The sequence below is a fragment of the Eupeodes corollae genome, chromosome 1, assembly GCF_945859685.1.
Source record: "Eupeodes corollae chromosome 1, idEupCoro1.1, whole genome shotgun sequence".
Classification (NCBI taxonomy): Eukaryota; Metazoa; Arthropoda; class Insecta; order Diptera; family Syrphidae; genus Eupeodes; species Eupeodes corollae.
This window is the reverse complement of record NC_079147.1, coordinates 300,813,336-300,833,737: the sequence shown is the minus strand read 5'-3', so window position 1 is coordinate 300,833,737 and position 20,402 is coordinate 300,813,336. Positions and strand designations below refer to the sequence as shown.

The 20,402-nt window shown below is 33.7% G+C and overlaps 1 protein-coding gene across 1 annotated transcript; it reads left to right on the top strand.

Moving 5' to 3' along the window:
- The first annotated feature begins 16,319 nt into the window (after positions 1–16,319).
- LOC129951908 (uncharacterized) lies at positions 16,320–17,505 on the top strand. The gene is made up of 2 exons (XM_056064271.1): positions 16,320–17,010; positions 17,074–17,505. Exons 1-2 carry the CDS (start codon positions 16,573–16,575, stop codon positions 17,503–17,505), a joined length of 870 nt encoding a protein of 289 aa, XP_055920246.1. The 5' UTR covers positions 16,320–16,572.
- The last annotated feature ends 2,897 nt before the right edge of the window (positions 17,506–20,402 follow it).

Genomic DNA, 20,402 nt, shown 5'->3' with positions numbered 1-20,402 from the left:
TTAATCATTATTTTACATTGATGCGAATTTTGTAATGTTTTATTTTCAAAGAACATGTTCAAAAAAATTAATTAAATAGGTTTCCTTTTCCAGTTTTAATCCTTTTTGGAAAAAAAAAATTGTTTTGACTGAATGCACACGCTTCCTTCAAGTTGCATACTTTGCGTGTTCTCAGGATTTAAACAAACAATTTCACAAAAAGAAAGCCATTTTCCAAAATTTGCCCATATTTTCATATTTTGACTCATCTACCGAATAAAACAATTCAAGAATTAACATTTATACTTTGCTTTAGGAAAGTCAGCCGTTTCAAACCTAGTATAATTTTTGTACAATTAATTTTGACAGTAGATTGCTTTTAAATTTAATTCGTCTTGAATACAGTTTTCCATTGGTGTATTTGCATTTCAACAAAATAAATGGCTGCGTTCAACCTCGTGTTGGATAAGGTATCTTCGATAGGTGGATTTTTAGATACCTTGTTGAACGAGTTGGATATCTGTATTGAGATAGCTGTCAAAAAATAAAAATTGCTTTCAGCTGTTCACAAAAAGCAGAGAAACATTTAAGCTTTGAAGTCAAAATTGTTATAAGATAAACTATTTAATGGATAATTCAATTTGTGAGTAACAATGTAATAAATAAGAGATAACCTTAATCTGTAATCTATGTATGTTTTTTTTTTAAATCAGCTTCTTTTTCTTGAATGTAGACTAGGGCTCTCAATCGAAGATGATGGGGAGGGCAAACTCGGATAGACCCTAGAGGATGGCAAAAGGGAGCTAATTGTTTCGGTGTTGGTAAATTTCAGCCATCATCTCAAAGTGTGTCAATTCATTCGCCCTCGACCAGTCGACGTTTTTTTGTAATTGTCTATCGTAATGTGTTAGCACTTTTTCATATTTTCTAATTTTATTTCTAATTCCTTCTCATCAAAAATTGACCCATGTTCTTCAAGAACTTTTTTCAATTTCTTGAAAAATTGTTCTTCGTAAGGTTTTTGGGTCCTGGTCCTTTCTCTTTATAAATTCATTCTCCTCTTCTTGGAGGAGTGCAGAATGATTTTATGTTCCCAACGTTAAATAAAATGCACGACTGGGTCGCACGAACTTGCTCCTGTATGCTAAGAGTCTGTTTAAGAAAGTAGGTAAATCATGTGTGAAACAACCTTATTCGTAAAGAATAATATTTTAAAATCACTTATACAAAGTTACCAAGATATTACTTCTTGATAGACACTTTAAAATAGATTGTTGATTAAACATATCATATCCGATACAGTTGCGCTACATGGGCGGCCATATCGTTGGTATTGACAATAATTTAAGGTATAAAAATACATAAATATGTACCAAATGCACTAATTTAGATCAAAGCTAGGAATGTAATCACAATTTTGTTAAAATAATGCGCTCTTTCTGGCTCATGCACAGTTAAAATATAAAAAAAAAACTATTTTAAGATTCGAAATTTCGCCCGAAAAATAACTTTGTCTTCAAAAATTTAAATGCCATTTCATAAATAAAAAAACATTTGATTTTTTAAATTTTTTTTTTGAAAATCGTTAGAGCGTTTTTTTTTTTAAATTAATTTTTTATATATAAAATTGTTCAATTTTGTTCTAAAAATATTTTTGGTACGCAGTTGTTTAGAGAATGTTAATATACGCTATACGTTTGAATTCCGTAAAAAACTGTTGACCCGTTTTTGAGATATCGAATTTTGAAAAAATAAAATTCAATATTTTTTTAAAAATCCAAACATTAAAAAATTGCACTTTTGATAATCAAATATTGTTAAAGCAATATAGGAGCGTATTCAGAAAAAAAAATTATTTAAATCGGTTTATAAGTTACTGAGAAAATTAAAAAACAAAATAACGGTTCTATGAGCGGTACCTTTCCTGAGCAATACAAAAATTTGTTTTTCTTATCAAAAGAAGCCAAGTTAAAAAATAAAATTTTAGAGAAAATTTAAAGAAAATCTATCGGTTTGTTTTTGAGAAAATTCGAATTTTCGTTTTTTGACCAAAAATATTGTATGGTGGCCACTGTTAGTTTTGATCTTTAAAAAAAAATGAAAAAAACGCCTAACGCGAATCTGCTCAAAACCTTAACTTCCAAGTTTGAACTCAATCGACCCAATGGTTGAGGCTGTAGGAGCGTGGACAGACAGACAAAACCGACCGGACGGAATCGCGGGACCCACTTTTTTCGACTTCTCTACCATCGTAATATCATCTTTGATTAAAATCTCTAGTTCGAAATTTTGCACGAATGCAAAACTTGCCATATAGTTCCTATATGTCGCAAGTAAAAAATGGAATAGAATGGTTCTTCTTTGGGGTTTTGATTCACCTGAAAAAATAACTTACGTTTCCTTTTTAGCGACCTTATTTGCTTGTAGCTCCACAAACTGTCCGCCTCTTTCTGCTTTTATACATAAAAACAAACAAGTTAGGTTTATTTATTTCTACAAGGTTAATAACGTACCTTTATTTTGTTCTTCCTCTGGAACAGGATGAGGTTCTTCAACTTCAGAATGCTGAACACTAGACTGGAGGTAAGACCTAGTAAATTGCTTATCTACAAAACGAGAACAAAAAAAGAGGCTGGGATGCGACCCACACTGATAACTTCCCATCTCGTCTGTCGATTTGTCTTGCTTAAAAGTTTGTCTATTATGTACTCGTATTAATTTTTACCAAATTTGCGTACTATTTTTTGTAGATTTTATTTTTTATGGAAAAACGTACTGTTGGATTTTTATATACAAATTACTGAATATCGAAAACAATATTTTCTGTGAAATAAAATAAGTTTGAAGCCAATGTTTTTAATTTTTGAAAAGCTATTTGAGTCGAAATAAATTTTTACCAACTTTTATACATTTTTTATTAGGTTTTTATTTTTTGTAAAAAAAATGTGAATTCGATTTTTCTCAAGATTTGTCCTAATGTTGAAAACAATAGTTCTTATAATATAAAATTAATTTGGAGCCAATATTTAAAATTTTTGAAGAGATATTCGAGTCGAAAATCAATTTTTACCAACTTTTGTTAATTTTTTTTCGGTTTTTAATTTTTTGTAAAAAAACTGTCAATTCTATTTTTTTCAAACTTTAACTGAATGTTAACAACAAGATTTTTTGAAAGATAAAAGTAAATTTAAGCCAATATCTCAAAGTTTTGAAAAGATATTTTTACCAACTTTTATACATTTTTTTTAGGCTTCTAATTTTTGTAAAAAAAACTGTCAATTCGATTTTTCTCAACATTTTTCAGAATGTTAATAATAATATAAATAATAGCACAAAATTGTTTTAGAGATGAAATCATATTTCAGTCGTAAAATTTTGGAGGTGACACATTTTTTTTTTCAGTTTTTTTGATTTATAAAAAAAACGTTATATTGATTTTTTTTTTTCAAAAAATAAGCCTGTTTGGTATCACGTTACAATATATTATATAAAATTTAATTCAAGTCTCTAGCGTTTTTGGTTCGTAAGATATTTAGGGTTAACCAAAATTTTCACCTTTTTTTTAAACTGCTATGGTAAAAAAAACACCCACGCAATTTTCTTGAGAGCCCTTTCTGCATCTTTCTGCTATATTATCTGTATAACAAACATTTATTTGAAATCGATATCTCTTCTGGTTCTTGAGCGAACGTACGGACGTACGAACGTACGTACACACGCACGCACAGACATCTTTCTAAAAATCTTTTATTTCGAATCTAGGGACCTTGAAACGTTTTATAAATGTCAAAATTTTGAATTTGACAAATCGGACCCATTACAATAACTTCCAATGAAAAGTTAATAAGTCAATTTTGAAGTTTAAAAAATAGATCATAATTACCTTCTAAAATTCGGAAACAAATAGCTTCTTCATCGTCTATTATGTACAGAACATCCTCAAATATAACTAACATTCTTTATCTTTTTGTTTAACAACAAATTTAAAAAGCTAAAATCAATTTTCAAGTTTCTTGAAATTCAACCATGTGTTGAATCAGCTGTTCTGTCGGATACCTTCATACCCCAGAAATTCTTGCATTCGTTTTTTGACATCTCAACTGTTTTTGATCAGCTGTTATTTAAGCACTAACAAAATGTATCCGGATACCCTATCTGTCTGAGATTGAACGCAGCCAATGTGGCCAATAGAGCACAATTGAAAATAAATGTTGCTGTCATTGTGTGTAGCTGTCAATTTTTTATTTTGTTTTCTTCAACTTATTTTATAAAATGTACTTCAATATTGGTAAAATTGACAAATTCAAAAATGAATCAATAATATTTTTCTCAATGGAAAACAAAAAAGTGATCTTTCGACGTTTTGGCATATTTAAATAAAACTATAAATTGATTTTATTGCCAATAAAAGAAAACATTAATTTGGTGGTGAGACTCAATAGATTTATGGTTAGGATTACTTATTCTAAAATTCTTGGATCTCTTTTCAAAATTGATAAAAACACCAAGCCATATTAGTAAAATTGACAGATTATAATTTTCTCGAAAAAATGATCTGCAGATTCGATTTTTAACCATAACAACTCTTTTGCTCAATGGAACACAAAACAGACGGAATTGTTCGAAGTTTTCTTATATTTAAATGAAACTAAATTGATTTACTTCACCAATAAATAAATAAATCTGGTAATTAATCGCTTATTATCAAATTTATGACAGGTTAATTATCTTCCGTATGCTTATTATGTTTGACCTTTTGAGTTACCTGAACTTTCATGAGATCAATTATTATTAATTTATGACCAAAAATTGCAAACCTTATTTCAATTTAATTGATCCCAAAAAGGAAAGACATAATTTTCAAATCTTTTTAAATTCTTTATTATTTATCTTTGGCACAAGAAAACTAAATTAAATGCATTTTATTTTTCTTCAGTATAAAATTTCTTTAAACAAAAACGGAAACATAATCCAGTATAAAATTTCTTTAAACAAAAACGGAAACATAATCCATACAAATAAAAAAATTCAAGACAAACAAAATTTCAATGAATCTCAGATTTTCAGAGCTATGTACAAAAATTGTTTATTCTATTTTTCTATTGTGTCTTATTGAAAAAATCTCTAAATGATGTTGGTGCAACAGTTGACATTAGTGCTCGAACAGTTTCTTCCGATGATTTGGTGGAATTATTGTCCTTATGTTGGAAAACAGTGAAATAAAGGATGACTCCAAGAACCACAAGGAATACAACCGTGGAGCACAGGATAGTACACAAAAGTTTCATAGTACAAGAAACACAGCTGAAATAAAAATAAGATAAATATTTTAATTTATAAAAAATTATGGTGTTAAAAAATATTATAAGAGTTTATTTAAAATTTGTTTGAGTCCGTTGTTAAAAAAAACGTCAGTTCACGTTTTGAATTGAAATTTGGAGCATCACTGTATCCTAAGAAACAACTGCAAAATTTGAAATTTTTAAAGTTCCTAGAATATAACTCCCAAATCAAAAAAGTAGGAATTAAATTATCTTTTTAACATCGAAAAATTGTTAAAACTGAAGTACTATTTATTTGTTTACAATAAACATATAAAATAAATAAATTACAATTTTTCTTCCTTAAAGTTTAAAAACCAAAGGAAACTTAAAAGTGAATTTGAAAAAAACCTTAACAATCAAAAAATCTAAACAAAAATGTTAGGGCCAATTGTTGTCATATTTCTATCTTAATATTTTAAGTACTTATACTTAAGTATAATTTTAATCTCTTAAGAACTATATCCATCCATTGTCTAAAGGTTGGTGAAGAATTTATTGTGCCTGATGAAAGAAACCCCTAAATGTTGAAGGTGTTACTCCAGACATTAGGGCTTTGACCGATTCTGTTGTAACCTCCGGTGATCCTTTGCCTTTATTGTGGAAAACAACAAAGTAAACTATGACACCAATAACGATTAGAAGGATTATGATTGAAAATACTCCCATTAGCATGCTGCAAGCACATTTGCAACAACTGAAATAAAAATAGATTAAATTTAATAGGTACTTAAATTTGATTATTTTGCTCAACAGTTATTGGATGGATTTAAGGATTGGAATTCAGAGAAAGTAAGGTATCAAATACAAGGGGCTTTGTCTACCACTACTGGGATTAGGTATTTACACTTTTCAAAATCAAAATGTTAAAAATAAAGAACAATTAGGGTTGGTTTGTTCACCGGTTTTTATCTTAAATCCTTGATTAATTCAGCTCGTTTGTCTCCAAACGCGCTGGTACGACTTGAATTAAAAATTCCCTTATTTAAATTAGATAAGGCAATTTGTAGTTCGAGTCGTTAATTGTTTAACAGTAGCAGGTAAAACAGCAATTTCGTTGTTAATTGTATCGACGAAAAACACTAAGTCAAGAATTTTTCCAAAACGATTTCTCATTCCATTGAATTGACTTAAACCACACGATGACATACCATCTATACATGTTAGTTCATTAAGGCTGGACGCATTTATTGGAACATGGAAGTTGTCGTCATCAATTTTTGTCCAGTTAAGGTTTGGTAGATTAAAGTCACCTACGATCAAAATTTCATCTTCGGGTTCCATAAGTACATAAATATTTTCTATGCAGTCATTAATCTTTTCATAAGCCTCATTGTTTGAACTTGGAGGAATATACGCAGAGATAATAAATAAATGGCCAGATTTCAACTTGATTTTGATACATAGAGCTTCGACACCTGTGGCTCGAAAGTCATCTATCAGGTAACACGTAAGTGAGGTCTTGATCGCAAAAAGAATTCCTCCTTCAACAACATTAGAGTCTTCTTCATCATGTCTATCACGTCAAGGGGTATTCCTTGACTATTCTGTTTATGAACAAATTCGTGTATTATTACACCAATTGGCCAGAACGAAGGCGAGTTTAGTACATGGAAAACTGAATCCGGAACACGTATTTTAAAAGACGAATATTTAGTGTAGTTTCTGTGAATAATTTTTTCAACATTAAAGGACAATGATCCCACTTTTTCTTTAAGATAATTTTTGATATCAAGGACATTAGTTGACGGTGATAGTTTAGAAAGAAACAACACTTTTTGCCCCTCTACAACCTTAAGCCCGGATATAATTGGCGATATGATTTCGTTGTTGTTGTTGTTGTTGTTGATGATGTTGTTGTTGTTGTTGTTGTTGTAGTTGTTGTTGTTGTTGTTGTTGTTGTTGTTGTTGTTGTTGTTTTTATTGTTGTTGTTTACAGAGTCCGTTTGAAGTGGTATCGAAAAGGTTGGTGATGATGATGATAACGATGATGAAGATGATGACGATGATGATGATGATGGCGATGATGATGATGATGATGGCGATGCTAAAGATGTTGATGCTCATGGTGATGAAATTATTGCAGGAGTTGATAATGAGGCCACTGCAACAGTGGTAACTGGTATTATCGATGGGGTAATATGAAATTTATTTGTATCATTTGAGATCAATGAGTTCGGCACCTCAGATGATGCTGAGGTAAGGTTGTGTCTAATTCATCGCATTTTCGTTTATTTGTCTGGTTATTAGATGCGGTATTGTTAGACTTTGAGATCGCTGTTACGCTCCTGGTTTGTTTTCGCTGAATATGTGAATGATTCGATATTTCATCTACTTTAATATTTAGCTGATTATATTGTTTTTGAAGATTTTCAATCATTGTCGTTATGGAGAGAAGGTCCCGTGTAATATTTTTCTGAACAAAGGGATCACATTCATTACAAAAGTAATAAAAGCCTTGGTTCTTGCTCAACGTTTTTATAGAGCTATAGTTAGCATTAATACACTCCACATGGAAGGTTCTATGACAGTTACCATAGCACATGATCGAATCAATCATAAAGTCGCATATTTTTAAACATTTTCCACATTCAGACATTTTGATGTTTTACTCAGAAAATAAAATAATATTCGTAGAAGAGAATTTCGTTATAAGTGTACTTCAAAAATATGGTTGGTGTCTGTGATTAGTAAAGTAAGAGCAGTGAGTCCAGGAGGAGGTGTAGAGTGCAACTTGTTGCGGCATGAAAAGAAACCGATACAGGTTGTGTAGCATCAAATTTGCTTCATTGGCAGAACATACACTAATAATGTTGCAACTCACCCAGAGAGACAATAGAAAAGGAGAAAGAATATTTTAACGGCAACGATGATGACGATGAGAATTGAGAAAAAAATCACTCAAGCACTCGATTTTTGATAGATTTAAATCAGAATAGAAATAAATGACAATTTAATTTATTCAATTTAAAAGAAATAAAGTAAAACACATTTAATGACACAATGATTTTGAATAGATCAGGCATTTATGCAAAAATTATGTTAAAAATCTGAATTTAAAAGAGACTTTAACTAGAAATAAATGTAAAGAACTCAGGAGCAGAAATTAAACACAAGTTGACTAGATCAAGGAGAATTTCTGATCTTATTCTTATCTTCAATATTCTAAAATAAATACATAAGGTGGCACAACATGCAGTTGAGAACTAGGGTCTAGTGACTTACAACTCTCAACCATTCCTGTGTGCGAGTAATGTTGTCAAGGATGGAGGGGAACTACAGTGCCAAATCTGAAAGGCTAATTTGAGAAAGTACCTTTTGTAAGAAATATAAGAAATGCCGATGTGGGAAGTAACCACCATTTGGTTATCATGAGACTCAAATTTGAAAACCGCGGCTTTATTAAGACAATCGCAGAATGCAGCAAGAAATCCAAAATTCAATACGAATGCTTTAAGTAATCCCAACATAAGTCGTAGCTATATCAACAGCCTACAGAGCTTCGCCATTAAATGTGAGTGTTGACTCAGATGTTGACGAGATGTGGGGTGAAATTAAAAGTGTTTTTATGGGGGCTGGATCCGAGACTGTACCTAGGCGTACGAGAGTTAGTGACTCTTGAATATCCCAAGCTGCAAATAAACGACGAGACGGACGCTCAACGAAAGGCTGAATTGAGGAACGAATATCGGATTGCACACAAAATGGTCTATCGTTGTGTGAGACGTGACAGGAGAGTGAGGATAGATTGACTCGCTGATAATGCTGAAAAAGCTGCAAAAAGAGGAGATATCCGAGAATTGTACCAAATAGCCAAAGAAGTTGTCGTCAAAAAAAGCAACAACAATCATCCTGTAATGAATGTGGATGGGACACTATTGGTATCAATTGAAGATCAACTTCGCAGGTGGAAGAATCACTTTTGTGCCCCAACTTAACGACATGCGCAGATCCTGCAGGGGTATTGGCATCGAACCCCCTTCAGTAGCGGAAATTGAAACAGCGATTAATCTCCTCAAAAACAACAAAGCAGCCGGGTTTGACGGAGTACCAGCGGAATTTCTGAAAGCTGATCCCGCCACAGCAGCTAGTATCTTGCATCCGCTTATACAAACTGTTTGGGAAAACGAAACCTATCCCAGGGAATGGAAAGATGGAGTGATTGTTAAGGTGCCAAGAAAAGGTGATTACCGGTATTACTGTTTTATCCGTTTTCCCAAAGCTTATGGCAACTTTAATCCTCAAACGAATAAAGGCTAGAATTGTGACTACACTCAATATTAATCAGGCTGGCTTCCGCAGCGGTCGGTCGTGCGTTGACCATATCAACCAACACCTTACGCATTATTCTTGAGCAGTCTGAAGAATTTCAAGCACCACTAAACCTCATGTTTGTAGATTTTGAGAATACCTTTGACCAAGTTAACCGAGAATGTATATGGAGATCACTTCTTGGCAGAGGAATTCCGCCAAAAATTGTTGTCATTATAAGGGAGCCCTACAACAATGCAAGGTGTTTCGTGTTGCATAATGGGCAGCTATCCGACTCTTTTGAAGTGCGTCAGGGTGTAAGACAAGGGGATGTTTTATCGCCAATCCAGTCAAGTCTCCTTACGCACTAAACTGAGATTCTTCGAATCCAATGTGAAATCCGTGCTATTATATGCTTGTGAAACATGGAAAGTCTCGGCCACCATTTCGAGATAATCGCAGGCTTTTGTGAACCCCTGTTATATATATATTGTGAAACAATATCTAACCAGGAATTGTGGCAATGGACAGGTCAGAGGCACTTGGACATCGACATCAGAAAGCGCAATTGGCAATGGATTGGTCACACCTGAGCAAACAAACCAAACGATGAAATTGCGAAGCAGTCCTTTGAAAGGAATCCTCGGGGGTCACGGCGGGTTGGAAGACCAAGAACAACATGGAAATCTACAGTGCTATCGGAAGCTAACTCCTAATTAAGACGTGGCCACAGATAAGGTATCTAGCTGCAGATCGAGAAGGATGGAGACGTTTTGTTGACGCATTATGCCACGTATGAGGTTAGAGGACCTGATGATGATGATGACCTTTTGTGACAAAAATTACCCTTGGAGGATTTGTCAAATTCTCGCAAGTAAGCCAGCTAAAGCTTAAAACACAATCCTGACTACCCACTATAGTGCTAATGGAAGCCACCAAAACTGGTTCTCCTGCTTCACCCTATCAACTCGGTCCAGTTCGGAAACAGCCCTATTGAACCGATAGAGATCGGCTCCATCTTCTGCCATTACGTCCCGATTGTACAGGATTCGCCTTAATGATGGTTCTTCGTCTGACTTGGTAGATTGCGAAACTGCTCTACTGCTCAGACCACATCTATCTAAGAAGAGGAATGCCTCTGGGGGAATGAAGCCGCTCAAGTGTGCACTTTCTAAATACTCGACGTTCGGATAGAATACCCCGAAAATAAAATTGTTGGTCTAAGAAATAGGTCTTGAAATGTGGCCTCGAACGAGTTTTATCACGAAATTGTCAATTCTGTTGATTCGAGCCCCGTTGGAATAGTAAAGAAAGTAAGAACATTCGGCTGTTCGATGTAAGCCGACACAGCGTCGTTAATACTACCGCTTGAACACACGAAACTTCTCCATCTGTGAAGGGGCAACGTTGAACCGCACAAGGCAACCATAAGCCGGTCAGAGCAGCATTTATATGTCTGTCGAAATATGAATTCTGATCTAACCAAATACCGAGGCATTTCATTACACATTTTGTTCGTTAACCGCTGCCCATGAAGACCAACGATGACAATCTTGCTCCAATTCTTGCACGTATCCCTTGTGACCCTAGCCAACGAAGTCCGGAACAGAATTTTCTCCGACGTCTAGGAATTTATTTTCAGTTTCCAGTCGTCGCAATATTGCTGAATCCTGTCGAAATCATGTTGCAAGATAATTCTAATAACCTCAATCTTTAGGGCCGTTCTGTACGCTATTAGATCGTCGGCGTACGCAATTGCCTTGGTTAGACTACCTATCAGGTCGCTGTTGGTGTAAATGTTGAAGAAAATCGGTGAATTCAAAGCTCCCTGTTGAAGACCATTTTTGATTTGGAATGTTGTGTTAGAAGTTACATCGCCACTTTTGGCAACAAACTTTCTACCGTTAAGCGTATCATAAATTATATACAACAATATTTTGCTTATCAGAAGGCTGCTCATTTTTAGATAAAGACGCTCTAACTAACAGTCGAACGCACTAATCATAACACCACGGGTACTATATTCAGTTCAAATAATTTAAGTATCTCGTTCACTTTTGAAAACCCTTTTGAAAATAAGTTGGTACTCACCTGTCGTTCATTAACATTAAAGCAGTCCTATACAATTTATCTACAAACGAATGTAGACAAAAAAAGAAAACGGCTTAAAAGCTTTTGGAACATCAACCCAAAAATGCTATAGCATCAAGTTCTTAAAAAATTATAAGAAAAACTGGTGTTTTTTAAATTTGTTGTGAAAATTAAACTCCTGATTTAAGTTCAGTGTTAAAAATAACTCTAGTAGTGTTTCTTCAAAACAATCAAAGCATTAGACTCAAGGATTGTTTTACAATGTAAGAACTACGCTTTGTTTTACCTTAGCCTTAAAAAAACGGTGTACATTTTCCAAAATAATATATTTCAAAAACTTGATCTGATAGAAAATTATAAGTCCAAATTTAAGTCTAGGATATCAAAATCTTTTGATCTAAGATACTGAAAAAGGTTAATTTTGTTGGAAAATGGTAGTCTAATTCGTGGATAAATTAATTATTATTTTACATTGATGCGAATTTTTTTAATGTTTTATTCTCAAAACAACATGTTTAAAATAATAAATCGAGCAAACACATTAAATTAATTTGTGTCCTTTTCCAATTTTAATCCTTTTTGGAAAAAAAATAGTTTTGACTGACTGTACAGTGTACACGCTTCCTTCAAGTTGCATACTTTGCGGGTTCTCAGGATTTAAACAAACAATTTCACAAAAAGAAAGAAATTTTCAAAATTTTGATATTTTGACTCATCTACCGAATAAAAGATTCAAGTATGAACATTTATACTTCGCTTTAGGAAATTCAGCCGTTCCAAACCTAGGATCATTTTTGTACAATTAATTTTGACAGTAGATTGCATTTAAATTTAATTCGGCTTGAATACAGTTTTCCATTAGTGTATTTGCATTTCAACAAAATAAATGGCTGCGTTCAACCTCGTGTTGGATAGGGTATCTTGGATAGGTGGTATTTTAGATACCTTGTTGAACGAGTTGGATATCTGTATTGAGATAGCTGTCAAAAAATAAAAACTACTTTCAGCTGTTCACAAAAAGCAGAGAAACATTTTAGCTTTGAAGTCAAAATTGTTGTAAGATATGTAAAACATTTAATTTCAACTGATTCGTCGGACGATGTTGAATTGATAGGTGCATAACAATTTAATAAATAAGAGATAACCTTAATTTATAATCTATGTAAATACATATGTTTTTTTTTTTAAATCAGACATTATACTGCTTCTTATTTTTGAATGTAGACTAGGGCTCTCAACCGAAGATGTGATGGAGGAACTCGAATAGACCTCAGAGGATGGCACTTACTTGTGCCTCGTTGAGGTACGTTTCAGCCATCATCTCAAAGTATGCCCACTTTATTCGACATCGACCAGTAGAAGTTTTCTTGTAATTGTCTATCGTAATGTTTTAGCGCTTTTTCATATTTTCTAATTTTATTTCTAATTCATTCTCATCAAAAATTGACCCATGTTCTTCAAGAAATTTTTTCAATTTCTTGAAAAATTGTTCTTCGCAATGTTTTTGGGTCCTGGTCCTGGTCCTTTCTCTTTCTGCACTCCTCCAAGAAGAGCAGAATGAATTTATGTTTCCAACCTTAAGAAAAAGGAATAGAGTCGTTCTTCTTTGGGGTTTTGAATCTTCTGAAAAAAAAACTTTCCTTACCTTTCAGCGACCTTATTTGCTTGTAGCTCCACAAGCTGTCCGCATCTGTCTGCTTTTATACATAAAAACAAAAAAGTAAGATGTATTTATTTGCACAAGATTAATAAGTATTTACCTGTATTTTGTTCTACCTCTGAAACAGGATAGGGGCAGAGCCGGATTAACCATGTCATGGGCCCCTAGGCAGAGTAATTCTTGGGCCCTTTTCCGATGGTTTTTCGATATTATAAGCTCTTTTTGAGCTAGGTTAGAAGGTGTAGGTAACCTCCTGAGGAATAATCAGCTATAATGTGTCATTTTATAAATCTTAACTAAAACATTTGAAACATCTTAGACATCAGTTTGCAGTTGATATATAAATTAATAACTGTAGTAAATATATGCAGTGATATCTCAACAAAGCATTTATGTATAACAACTTCATGGTTCTCAGACAATTTCGATTAACTACAAGTTATTAGAAATTATCTTGCATTCATAAGATATAAGTATACTTACGGTTTCATTATAAAACTGGAGAGTTAAATCATACGCAAAAGTTTCAATTTTGGTTTTATTATTATGTAATAAAAGAAAGAAATATGTTTTTTCCAAGTTAAGTTTTAATATTGACTTTTCTAATTTTTTTTGAAACAAAATCGCTTATTATGTCTTGAAAATTAACCTCATCCAGAACATCGTTTTCTATCGCCATTATTGCTAACGAATTCAATCGCTTTTGGGACATTGATGAACGCAGACAATTTTTTATAAGTTTTAGTCTTGAAAAATGACGTTCACCAGTCGCGTTAGAAATCATCAAACTTCTATATATTTTGAAGGCTATCATAACATTTGGGAACGTTGATTGGACCATTTTATCTGAAATTATTTTGAGTAACTTCTCGGCATCCACAATTTTAGATTTTTCTGAATTGCACCATCTCATTAGTAAACTGTGGCTCGATGTCGTCAGAATAATATTCAATGAAGTTTATACATGCGTCTTTGATCTCTTGGTTCGTCTTTGTCATGAAATCTGTTAAAAATCCGAAGAGAGAATTAATTTCCTCATAGGCTTTTAATCTTCGCGATAATTCTCCGTACAGCATATCTAATATTGGCAAATACGTTTAAATTTTAAACTTTTGTTTTCCATTCAGTAAGACTTCTTCTCCACTTCCTTCATCATGATACTTTTTTCTTCTTCAATTCTTTCAATTAGTATACCTTCACCAACAAAAATATAAAAATATTTTTGAAGATAAAATACATGTATACATAGATATGTATGTATGTAAATAATGTATTTAAAACAAAATAAAACTTAAAATAACTACAGTAGTTGGTTTATCTATTTGAACACAATAGAAGAGTTAAAAAAAAATTGCTTAATCTAACAGCCCTATTCTGGCAAACCTCACAAGTTATGACGACCTCACAAGGTGAGCTGAATTTGAGTTTGTGAGGTTTTGGCGTCACAAAAACTTTCGAATTTGTGATCTGCTCTGAAGGAGCACAAGTTGGATTTTTCTTAGTAAGAAGTTTGTGAGAAATAAATCCTCACAAAATCAAGTTATGATCACCTTGTGAGGTTTTTGTGACTTGTGAGATTTGCCAGAATAGGGGTGTAAATTATGTACACAATATCCATTCTTATTTTCATTTCATTTTGGTTCGTCTCCCAAAATGTATTATCCAACTGCACTTTGACCCTGTGCTAATGCGTTTGTATTTGTAACATTTGAAAATATTGTTTTTTTCTGGGGCCCTGCTATGTTACTTTGTGCTACTTTCGAATCTGTTCGAAAGTTAATTTTAGTTGTACTTCCTACTAACTTTTATTAGATATTAAAACGTGAAAAAAATTTGAGCTGACTGTCGAAAATCCGAAAAAAAAGGTAAAAATCTCTCATTCTGGCATCGCTGGGTTGGGCCCATTAGGATGGAATGGGGCATGGGAGTCATAATTCATTATAAACACGTATACACTGTTTCTTTTTTTGTTGTTCTTTTTTCTTATATTTATGGCAAGTATAAAAAATGTAATGCTGTTTTTTATTGAAGGTGCATCTCCAAAAAAATGTTTTGTTCGTAGTCAGAGCGAGGGGCCCCTAGGTCAAGCGGGGCCCCTAGGCAGCTGCCTAGTTTGCCTTGAGGCTAATCCGGCACTGGATAGGGGTCTTCAACTTCGGAATGCTGAACACTAGACTGGAGTTAAGTGCTAATAACCTGAACAAGCAAAATACTTGGGTCTCATTTTGGATAAGAAAATAATTTGAAAACCTAATATTCAAGAGAGAATAAACAAGGCCATAGTAGCCCTGTTCTCCTGTAAAAAGGCAATTGGTAATAGATGAGGCCTACAGCCCCGCGTTACACACTGGCTATATATCTCGGTCATAAGGCCGATCCTTACTTATGGAGTAGTGGTATGGTGGACGGCGCTAGATATAGCGACAAACTCAGCAAAGTCCAACGAACAGCCTGCCTGTGTATGGGAGGAGCACTTCGCTCTACCCCCTCCGCCTCACTTGATGTTCTGTTCCATCTAATACCGCTGCACATTTTCAGCAAGCAAACGGCCGCTAATACAGCCATACGGTTTCAAGCCTCCTCTCTGTGGATCAATAATGGAATTGGCCACAAAACTATTTTGAACTCGTTCAGAACTATAAACAGTAATATTGACTACACCATACCCCATCCTCAGTTAAATAACTATAGTTTCAAACTGACTATACCTCCCAGGTCTTCTTGGGAGAATACATCATTTTTAAACGATGACCCTATAAACTTTTATACAGACAGATCAAAAACGGAGGATGGGGTTGGTGGAGGCGTATACTCAGATAAACTAAACTTAAGTCTCTCCTTTCGTCTACCCGATCATTGTAGCGTGTTCCAAGCTGAAATCCTGGCTATAAAAAAAGTCCTATCCTGGAATAGAGAAAACGTTATATCAACTAATGATATACGCATCTTTTCGTATAGTGAAGCTGCGTTAAAGTCCCTAGACTCTGTCTTCACTAACTCACTAAGGCCCGTTTGCTGATACTCTTCTTAAATCTGTGCCATAACTAAGTACATCTTAAATTCTAAGTATAACATAATTTATTTTTGGTTGTCAGAAAATTTTTATGTTCCACTTTACTAAGTTACACATAAAATGAAACGTAGCCAACTTCGCTTAGATGTAAAATGTCAAAAAATTCAAATTGTGTAAACGTATGTGTGATATTTCAAAAACGGTAAATTTATAAATAGATTGTAAGACGCTTTGTGTTTGTTCAAAAGTTATTAATAATGGCTGACAAAAAAAGGACAAGAAATCCCAATTTTTCTCTAAAAGAAAAGCGCACACTTTTAGAATGTGCTTATGAAGAAAAAGCAATAATTGAAAATAAAAAAACAGATGGAGTTACGTGGAAGGAAAAAGAAACAGCTTGGGAGAGAATAGCATCGAATTTTAATTCCCATTCGGATTCAGCATGCTACAGGACCGTCGAAGCACTCAAAAAATTTTACCAAGGCTATAAAAAAGAAATTAGGAAGGTGGCCGCAGACGAAAAAATGTCCAGAATTCAGACTGGAGGTGGCAAGGCCATAAATGTACGCGATGAAAACTTTGATCTTGCCATATCCATTATGAATCCAAAAACAATAACTGGATATGAAAACATTTTTGATGGTGATGGTGCAGATGAGTTGTTCGAAAATGAACCCGGAACCAGTACAAACATTGTAAGAAGAATATTTTGTTGGTTTTTATTAACTTTATTATGTACGTATTTTTTGAATTCACAGATTGAAGAAAGGCAGGATGATGAACCAATTAAGGATTGGGGAAAATACAAACCTAGTCAATTGAGAAACCCGATACATCCAAAATTAAAGAAAAGTCATGAGAATATATCTGATGAGCAGGAAGTTATTAATGAAAATATTGATGACAATAGCCCAAAAACTAGCATTCTTATGTCCAAAGGATTTAAAAAGCAGTTTGGCAATTCAACCACAAAAACAGAAAATAAAAGTAACTGGTGTGGAAGGCGCAGACCAGTTGCCTCAACATTACCTAGCAGCAAAGTAACCGAGCAATATACACAGCTATCGGAAATAAAAATTGACCTTGCTAAGCTTCAATATGATACCCAAAAAGAAGAAGCGACTCAAAAAAAATATACAGCCTCTATTGAACACGAGTTAAGAAAACGTTCTTTTGGATATTGGATATAGAAATAAAGACAGAATTTCTTAAAAAAATCAAAAGTGATTCGTTTAGAATGTGTGAGACATGTAGTATCCTAAAGGACTTGGGAAACCTTAATCCCAAATAATAAACATTTTAATACTTCATTCTCAAAAAAAATTCTTATTTCTTATTCTTATGGATATGTAATTCCAAGGGTACATAATTCATATTTCTTTAATATTTTTATTTTGTTTTAAAATGAAATTTATGTTTTTGTTTTGTGCAAGAATTGCATGTATTTTATTTTGTTTGTTATGCTTAAGTTACGCGTTAATAAAAATGAAGTTTGAATTAAATTATGTTCTTTCAAATTATCTCTACGATTTTACAACCTTCTGAAATAGTTGTTTATCAGGTCTTTGCGTTTTTGCATCCCGCCGTTCGATGAAGTTTGGTTATCGTTTCCATTCTGCGAAATATTAGTGCATGAGATCTCTCCTGAATTAATTGCGTTTTGAATATCTTCTGGGTCAAAATCTACGCTTTCAGGAGGTTCTAATGACACATCATTGTATCGAAGTATGTTGTGCAAAACACATGTTGCCACAATAATTATCAATGTCGTCTTTAATTGTAGACGACAGCCGTATGCCAGTACAGGAAACCGTCTTTTCAATATTCCAAAGGATTTTTCTATAGGACCTCTTGTTCGTATTTGAGACTCATTATAAAGTTGTTCTGCCGTGTCACGGGGACTGAGCAATGGTGTCATCAAATATGGTTTTTGTGGGTAAGCGGAATCACCTGCGGTAAAGTTATACTGCATATACTATGAAATCATTATAACCAAATTTTTTACCCAGAATAACGCAATCAGTAAAATCTGGACTTTCCATCTTGGCTCTTATTTTACTGCTATTAAAAATTGTAGCATCATGAGCAGAACCAGGCCACCTTGCAACCACATCAGTAAACACCATTTTTGCAGTACATACTCCCTGTACATTTATTGAAAAATAGCTTTTTCTATTCCTAAATATTGCATCGGACCCCCCTGAGACAAATTTGAATTTCGTGTGAAATGAAACCATATTTTATCATACCTGGAGACTGAATTTTAACATGTGTTCCGTCAACAGCACCAATAACAGAAGGAAAAGATGCTATATCAAAAAAATCCCTTTTAACCTGTGAAACTTCTGATGATGTAGATGGAATTTTAATATATTTCCTATACAGGTTTGCAATTCCAGTGGCAACTCTTGAAACTATTCTTGAAACAGTTGAAACATGCATCCCTCCAAAATCAGCAATACTTAAAAGATGATTGCCTGTAGCAAAGAATCGTAGAGCTACCAATAGCTGGTTTATGGGTGGAATTGAATTATTTCTGGAAGACGGAAAATTTTGTTCAACGATTTATTATAAAAGTCATGTATCAAACCTGTTATAAGGTCGTTCTAGATCCTTCTCGATTTGTTCTAATACATGGATAGCCATCTTTTTAGTCAAACGAAATCTTTTGTAGAAGGCCAATTCATCGAAACTAAAAAAGTACTCATTCCTATCGTAAACCTGACGGGGGACACCAACTTCAATCTATTCAAGGACCTCCACATCATCTTCCAGCAAATCGGCCAATTCAAAATTCATTGTTATTATTTTATTTTAGTTTGAACAAAGAACTACTTTTACTGAAATGTCAACACACAACATAATCTCCTAAGTGAAACTTAAGGTTTTATGCCCTACTATATCTTCCCCATAAAATAAGTTTCACTTAGGTTCATTTATGTCAAACTTTGAGTTCTGTGCAAACCATTAAGCACAACTTAGTAACTTATGTGGAACTTAAATAGTTATGAGTCGTATCAGCAAACGGGCCTAAAATCCCTACATTTTCGATCATCTCTTACGGAGATGGCTACACAGTTCAACATTCTTTTCTTTTCTGGGTGCCGGTCCATAGAGACATTCCAGAAAATTGCAAAGCTGACGAACTACAAAAAGCTGAACAACTTTACCTCTGCTGGCTCACAATGCTAGCATAGGTATCCCCTTAGCTACATGTAAACTCATGCTAAAGCAAGATACCATAGAGAAAACAAACTTCAGGTGGAATAACACCACCACCTGTTTAGCGACAAAACTAATCTGGCCTAATCTTAGCGCCAGTCGCTCAAAACAATTATCTCTCTGAACACATTAGCTTTGTTATAGGTGTCCTGACTGGGCACTTCTTAATAGGAATTCGACTTGGAGCCCCTGCAAATGATTTTTGTAGGAGTTGCATAGACAAGGAGGTGGAGGAGACAATCTCTCATCTTCTGTGCACATGCCTTATCACAAAGACGTAGAATCCACCTTGGAGATTACTAATTCAACGATACTAGCGATCTAAAAAATTCTGACATTATTTGTCTCCTACGCTTCATTCGGAGCTCCAATTGGTTTGACGAGTTAAGGTGATCAACTGAACCATGTGGTATCACAACGGACCATACTTTGGTCTAAGTGCGTTGGCCTTCCCAACCAACAGCCACTTTAACCTAACCTAAGACCTAGTAAATTGCTTACATATCTACAAAACGAGAACAATATAAGCCAATTTTGAAGTTTAAAAAAATAGATCATAACTACCTTCTAAAATTCGAAGGCAAATAGCTTCTTCATCGTCTATTATGTACAGAACATCCTGAAATATAACTAACATTTTTTATCTTTTTGTTTACCAACAAATACAAAAAGCTAAAATCAATTTTCAAGTTTCTTGAAATTCAACCATGTGTTGAATCAGCTGTTCTGTCGGATACCTTCATACCCCAGAAATTCTTGCATTCGTTTTTTGACATCTCAACTGTTTTTGATCAGCTGTTATTTAAGCACTAACAAAATGTATCCGGATACCCTATATGTCTGAGATTGAACGCAGCCAATGTGG

Bases quoted from the DNA above. Each gene is read 5' to 3' on its own strand.
- LOC129951908 (XM_056064271.1), top strand. From the start codon at position 16,573: ATGGCTGACAAAAAAAGGACAAGAAATCCCAATTTTTCTCTAAAAGAA. The intron at 17,011-17,073 runs GTAAGAAGAATA...TTGAATTCACAG, and splicing joins CCGGAACCAGTACAAACATT to ATTGAAGAAAGGCAGGATGA.